Genomic DNA, 7,429 nt, shown 5'->3' with positions numbered 1-7,429 from the left:
CCCGCTCTGTCCGACGACGCCTCTGAAGCAGAGGCGAGAATGGACAGTACATCCTCTAGGGGGATGTCCTCTCTAAAAAACGCCCAGCGCTGCTTTCTCTCCTTCGAAGGAAGGAGAGAGCAGGATGCGCAGTTAGGAGGGTTGTCGAGCCCTTCCTTGGCGTGCTGCGGTCCCAAGCACACGAAACAAAGGTCGTGGGGGTCCGTAGCCGCCATGTCAGTGCATCGACACATAGCCCTGAAAAGGGCATTTGGGGGTGGAAAACTTGGTGTGCTCATTGTGGAAGACGTTGATGGCTGGAAAATCAACGACGGTTTCTTCCTGAGTCTTGCTTGGCTTCTTCAGTCTAGTCCAGTCGCTGAAGATAAATGGGAGGCAGATTGAGGGAATAGGTTCCCTTATATAGGGGCACCTGTGCTCCTATTGGCTGCAGGTGTGTGCATAATTTTTGCTTCAGGCTGTTTCTGCCTTAGGGCAGAGGGTAAACCACTAGGAGCAGAGCTCCCCTATGGGGCGGAGCTCCACGATATAGAACCACAAGATGGACTCCGTGCTCCACTGTAAAGTTTGGGCCTCTGCATGAGTCTCTCAGCAGCACTGCAACATGGGACTTTCAAAGTAAGTTGGCATGCAATGTTTCTTCTGGACTGCATTCAAGGCAACTAATGACACACAACTAATAGTGTCAACAGTTGAACAGCTCAGATGTGACTAGCTTTCATAGGACAACTTATTGTTGCCATAATTGTCTCTTACCTGTACTTACTGGCTGCCGGCCCTCGGTGGAGTATATCGAGGAACAGAGGGTGCCTTTTAGGATAAGGACTAACAAGGTTTTGACTAGGCGGGATACAGCTACGACCGGAAGTGACTTTTCCCTAGCAGGTTAGGCTAATTAGGCTAGAGTGCAGATACTTGACGTGTACAGTACAACAACCAATCACAGAGGGCCTGTTACCACACCCTATAGGCTTCAACATAATAATATAACAATATATAATAATACTCATACATAATAATCGAAAATCACCTTTGACTACAGTGACATTGGTAGTAAGTAGGCTACAGTATAATGGATAGCTACCCAACTGGGACAGAAAGTGGAAATGGAAGGGGGACACGCAGTGAGCAAAACTCCTAACCACATAAAAACACAGACACTTCAGTGGAACGCACAGGGCAAGACGGGAAGGAAGACGTGGAGAAGGACTATTGAAGAGGAGATGAAGAACACCGGAAGCATCGAGTGAAGAAATGGGCCCGGAACAGGGTTAGGCCGAGATGCACTGTTGACGCCCTATGCTTCATTTAGGACCTCAAAGAAATGAGTCAACTCCTATAGGGACTATTTTCACCGCCACCTGCTGGACCAGAGGTCATGTGGCCAACACTCTGCTTGAGATCATTAAGAGCTATAAGGAGTCCATCAACTACCTGGTCAGTCAAGTCATATAGGGGGGGATTTCATGGCCACCTGCTGGAGCAGAAGTAATGTTTGCCAACACTGGCCTTAAAATCATTAGGAGCTATAAGGAGTCCATCAACTAACGATTAGTTACCGGAGTGTAACTCCAGTTCTATGAGTGGAGCGGAGCCCCATAGGGGAGATCTGCTCCTAGTGGTTTACCCTCTGCCCTAAGGCAGCAGCAGCCTGAGACAAAATTATGCACACACCTACAGCCAATAGGAGTACAGGTGTCCCTATAAGAGGGGATGCCTCCCCTCACTCAGCCTCCCGAGATATTTTTCTTCAGCGAGACTAGAGAGGGTCGGCAGGGCCTTAAGTCCTATGGGGCTCCGCTCCACTCATAGAACTGGAGTTACACTCCAGTAACTAATCGTTCTATATCGTGGAGCTCCGCCCCATAGGGGAGCTCTGCTCCTAGTGGTTTAAGGCGGAGCGAAACGCTCCAAAATGTACTCCCTGCCGAGCCTGACACTTCCCATTAAAAAATGAAAAAAGGTCAAGCCTAGCAATGGCTGCAACCAATTCCCGCGGTACTGCAACTAAAGACCCTTCCGGGCGTCACAATATACCGCGTCATCGGTTAAAGACCCGCCCCATCTAGTTCAATGGCAATGCCAAAGACTAGTGGGCAGATCACCAGAATAGAAGCTACACTAATCTGTACTAGCAGATCGATAAGCCTCAATATTCTGTGACAACACCACCGGCCACTAATAGAATAACACCACGTGTCATTTTACATTATGTGGACAGTAGACCGCCTCACTCACTCAATGGAATCCCAGAGATTAGTAGGTAGGAACAAAATATATAAGTCATACTAAACTGATCCCTCAGATAGATGACCTCACATTCTGTCAATTCAATACATGTCTCTACCAGTGGCGGCTGGCCGATAGAGGGCGCTAGGGCGCCGCCCCCTTAAATAAAATTATTTAAAATAAATAAAATAAAAAATAAATAAAAATAATAATAATAATAATAAAAACATCAGTATGTCAATATTTGTGTGTTTGAAATATGGAATGCACACAGTAATATGTGTAAGATATGATAGAAAATCATATTCGCAACCTTTCCTCTGCCTGTCAAACGCCTCGTCAGCTCTGGGCGATACAGAAAGTGCCCCGAGGAGGCGGGTCTACGTAGCAGTTAAGCCAATTGCTAATTTAAGATATGAATGTATGACATAAAATGTAGCCAATCAGCGATCTTAAATCGAATCCAAGGAGGGCGATTATTTTATCGCCCCAAGCTCGCCCCTGATAAAATAAGGACCGGGCTCCAGTGGCGCCATTTTTACTAGACGACAATGGCGAGCGCAAACGTTACTCCTCCAAGACCCAACCCTAACTCGGTGAAATCTCTCCTCCAAGATCCGTTTGAGAGGAGAACTTTGTCAGAGAAAGTTCGGGTGAAAGAGCTGGGCCCAGATCAACCTGACCTCTCAATCAGACAGCAGGCTAGCGAGAAAGGGAAGCAGTATATGCGCGGCTTCTCCCGTAGCTGGTACACCAGGAAGGCTTGGCTAGCTGGGTGCACTGATGCTAATGCTTTATTTTGCTTTCCGTGCTTGCTTTTTAAAACGACGGGGTCAGATTCAGCATGGACAGGTACCGGAGTGAGGGATATGAAGCACCTGTCAGAGAAGGTAAAGAAACATGAGAACACCAGGGCACACATGGACAACTCTGTAAAGCTAGCTGTATTAGGAAGGGTGAACATTGCTACGCAGCTGGATGACGGCCACAGGATTGCGGTGAGGAAACACAATGAGGAGGTGGATAAAAACAGGCACATTCTATCCAAAATTATCGATTGTGTGAAGTTCTGTGGGGCTTTTGAGTTGGCCTTGCGTGGGCACGAGGAGACTGACTCCTCGGACAACCCCGGCATTTTCCGGGGCTTAGTGGATTTTGTTGCCTCCCTCGACAGTGTGCTGGAGGAGCACCTGAAGACAGCTACCGTTTTTAAGGGCACGTCAAAGACGATACAGAACGAGCTGTTGGACTGTATGCTGTCAGTGCTTAAGGATTACATCCTGGAGGAAGTAAAGAGTGCTGATTTTATCGCCATTCAAGCTGACGAGACGACTGACGTTTCCACCCACTGCCAGTTGGTGCTTGTGATACGCTACATCGATGCTAAAAGTAACGTCCAAGAGCGTTTTTTCGAGTTCATTTTGATCGAGAATGCAACCGCCGACACCATCGCTACAGCGCTGCTGGAGAGGCTCAGCACCATACTCTCACATGGACAAAAGGCCAAACTTATTGCCCAGGCTTACGACGGAGCAAGTGTGATGAGGGGAGCCACCGGCGGAGTGCAGCGTAAAATAGTGGATGTGTACGAAAATGCGCACTACGTCCACTGCTATGCACATCAGCTGAACCTCATCATGCAGCAGGCTACTTCACGCATCCCCAGGATCGGCACTTTCTTTTCCGACCTTGCAGGATTTTCTGCTTTCTTCTCCAGGTCTCCCAAGCGAACCACCGTGCTTGACGAAGTGGTTGCGCATAGACTCCCCAGAGCCTCTACAACACGGTGGAACTTCCACAGTCGCGCTGTAAACACTGTGTACGAGTACAGGGATGACCTCCTAACGTGTTTCCAGACCATCAGAGACTCTGGGAACTTTGATGCCCCGACTGTCAGAGAGGCGGGGGGCTTTGTGAGGATGCTCGAAGACGAGGCTTTCTGTTTTTTCCTGGCACTGTTCCACAAGATCATGCCAAATGTGGACATGCTTTTCAGCCAGCTGCAGAAGAGGAACATCGACCCTGTCTTCATTAAAGCACTTGTCCAGAGGTTCACAGACAGCATGCTAACAATCAGGTAAATAACTATATTTACTATTGGCTGATAAATATGTTGTTAGAAAGATGAATAGTTCACTTACAACAGTTTAAAAGCCTAAATGTGTCTGGTCATCAAAGTGAGTGATTATCATAGAGCCGTCACAATTATATTTGTTTTAGTATTTTAAAAGGAAAGAGAAGACACAATCAGACGTTGATAATAATGCAGGAAAGTACTACACAGTTTGTAATAATTATTCAGGTGTCCACCAGGTCAATTTCTAGAAGAGGCCTAGTTGTTATTGAAGATTAACTTTATTGCTAAGTGCACAGCAGAACAAAATGATGTTGCATCCCTCTCACAAATGTAATAGAAAAAGGCTTTAAAACGTAATAACATCAGTTAATTATGTACATCACAGGTTAAAAGCAGTTACTAGACATAGTTTGTGTGTATATACACACTATCTGTCTGTCTGTCTATATATATATATATATATATATATATATATATATATATATATATATATATATATAAATAAAAGTCATTGGTTGTGTGTTGAGGGGGAATTACAGTGAGTTAAGAAGTCTGATTGCAAGTTATCAAATTAAACTTTATTTTTTGGACCCAGGGCCTCAATTCCCTCTTTGTGTGGGGACAGCGCATCTGACGAGCAGCAACAGCCCATCAAGCGACGGAGGATGCTGGGACCAGGAGAACAACAGAGGTTGGCTATAGAGGTAAGTTGTGATGTAATTGTCAGTGTTTCCCCCTAGAACTTTTTTCAGGCCTGGTAGTATGTAGCCAAAACCCTGAACAATCAGCACCTTGGTAATCATATACTTGAGTTGGACATAGGCATGTGTCAGTCAGGATCACTTGCATCAAAATAGCTTAATTGCAAATTAAAGCTGATGATGTATCTTTTACAGGTATGTGATACCATCCTGAGTCATGCCAAAGAGAGGTTCTCCTTCACCCAGCACCTCATCAGCGCAACACTATTGCACGGAGAGTTGTTCCCACAACACAGTGTGAAGTTCCCCGATACAGCGCTTGAAACAACCGTGGAGGCGTACCCCATGTTGAACAAGGCCAAGCTCAAAACCGAACTGTCCCTCATCTATGAGAACAGTGAGTTCAAGGCTTGTAGTGGTGCAGTGCCCCTGTACCAGTTCTTCATGGAGAACAACCTTCAGAGCACTTTCACAGAGACTGCCAGCCTCCTCAAGATCCTCATCACCACACCCATGACAACTGCTGAGTCAGAAAGGTGCTTCTCTACACTGAAAAGGATCAAGACCTTCCTGAGAAACAGCATGACACAGGATCGCCTGAACGCTCTGGCCATGCTCTCCATGGAGAAGAAACTTGTCAGGGACATTCCTGACTTTAATCAAAGGGTCATTGAGAGGTTTGCCACTCAGAAGGACAGACGGACAAAATTCCTGTACAAATAAGATGACAGACACACACACACAGAGCAGCTCTGGCCGCATGTTTCTTTGTATATAGTTGACCTTAGCATAAAAAATCCAGTTATATATGGTACTCTAGAAAGTCTTAATAGTGTCTTTGCTAATATTACTGTATATATGTTGTTTTGTATCAATTAATTGTTGCAGTTCTGGAGCACATTAACAATTAGTCACATTTAGTATGATCATAAAATACTGTATGCTATTCTTCCAGTCAAAGGTTTGAGTTCATCCACTTGATATCCATTTCTATATTATACATCCTTTTATACAGTGTAAGATTTCCTATAAACTTTATAATAATTTCATGTTATTGTCCACTTTCCACTCTGTTCTGACAGCATGCCTGTTGCGTTGCCTGTTTACTACCAATGGTGAAAAGTTCACTTTAAATGCAAATGAAAGGCTTGGGTTTGTGTAATATGTTTTTGTGTAAGAATGCCTCAACTTTTTAATATTGGCATTAAATAATTACTGAATGTTTCACTGAGCACTGCTGTCCTGCAGTTTGTGTTAAAATATATCGCGATGGTTACAGGAAAAAAAAAGTATGGCACAGCCCCACCGAGAATATTTTTCACCAGCCGCCACTGGTCTCTACTATACTGACACTGCCAGTTAGGAGACATGCCACAAGATATGCTTTCCATCCAAAGAGGACCTGATAGAGACCTGTGTCCATCGTCCTGCTTTTCTCTCCTCCAGCTCAAGATTCTCCTTCAGCTATGCTGAGTACAATCGAGCTAAAGAGCTAGAAAGCCTATCTATTATCAAATTTGCTTTCCTAACCAAAGCGGACCTGATTGGAACCTGTCCATGGTCCTGCTTTATCCTCTCTTCCTAGCTCAAAATCTCCTTTCAGCCTTGCTGAATGCAGATCGAGCCAAAGAGTTAGAAAGCATCTCTCATTGAAATAGATAGAAACACTTGTATATCTTCCTGATCAAAGCGGACCTGATTGACACCCTTGTCACAGTCCTGCTTTTCTCACTCTATCTTACTCCAGATCTCCCTTCAGCCATGCTGAGTACAGATCGAGCCAGAGAGTTAGAAGACACATCTAACAGATAGAAACGGATAAATGGAGACGGCGTCGACCATGACGCTGCTCTACAAATATCCTCTACCTCTGTTCCTCTAAAGAGGGCAGTAGAAGCTGCTACTCCACGAGTGGAGTGAGCTCTGATACCCTGAGGTGGCTGTCGCCCGCCGCCTCGTACGCTGTCTCAATAGCTTCACAAAGCCAATGAGACAATCGTTGTTTTGAAAGTGGTCTACCCAATGCAGCCGCACCGTGACACACAAACAACTGAGGCGATGACCTAACCGCTGCTGTGCGCTCAACGTAGCACGCCAAAGCGCGCACTGGGCACAGACAATGAAGCTTTTCCTCTCTCCTCTCCCCATGAGGAGGGGGAAAAAAAGCCCACAACTCCACGGTCTGTGATCTATATGCACTCTTAATAACCTTCGGCACAAACGCCGGGTTAGGACGTAACACCGCTCTGCTCAGATCGCCATTAATGGCAAGGCAGTCGGGTCTCGTCGACAGTGCACATAAATCACTGACACGCTTAGCGGTAGTCAATGCAAGCAACAGCGCCGTCTTGATAGACAGCATCTTGAGGGGTATTTGATTCAATGGCTCGAACGGCGACTTACACAGCGCTTCGAGAACCAA

The 7,429-nt window shown here is 45.7% G+C and overlaps 1 protein-coding gene across 1 annotated transcript; it reads left to right on the top strand.

Moving 5' to 3' along the window:
- The first annotated feature begins 3,064 nt into the window (after positions 1 to 3,064).
- LOC311119214 (zinc finger MYM-type protein 1-like) lies at positions 3,065 to 6,237 on the top strand. Its single transcript, XM_084193943.1, has 3 exons — positions 3,065 to 4,306; positions 4,902 to 5,010; positions 5,203 to 6,237. Exons 1-3 carry the CDS (start codon positions 3,099 to 3,101, stop codon positions 5,728 to 5,730), a joined length of 1,845 nt encoding a protein of 614 aa, XP_084050069.1. The 5' UTR covers positions 3,065 to 3,098; the 3' UTR covers positions 5,731 to 6,237.
- Positions 6,238 to 7,429: the final 1,192 nt, after the last annotated feature.

Source organism: Coregonus lavaretus (assembly GCF_964263955.1).
Source record: "Coregonus lavaretus genome assembly, contig: HAP1_SCAFFOLD_812, whole genome shotgun sequence".
Taxonomy (NCBI): Eukaryota; Metazoa; Chordata; class Actinopteri; order Salmoniformes; family Salmonidae; genus Coregonus; species Coregonus lavaretus.
The sequence above is the reverse complement of the archived record's forward strand: the minus strand, read 5'-3'. Positions and strand labels throughout refer to the sequence as shown.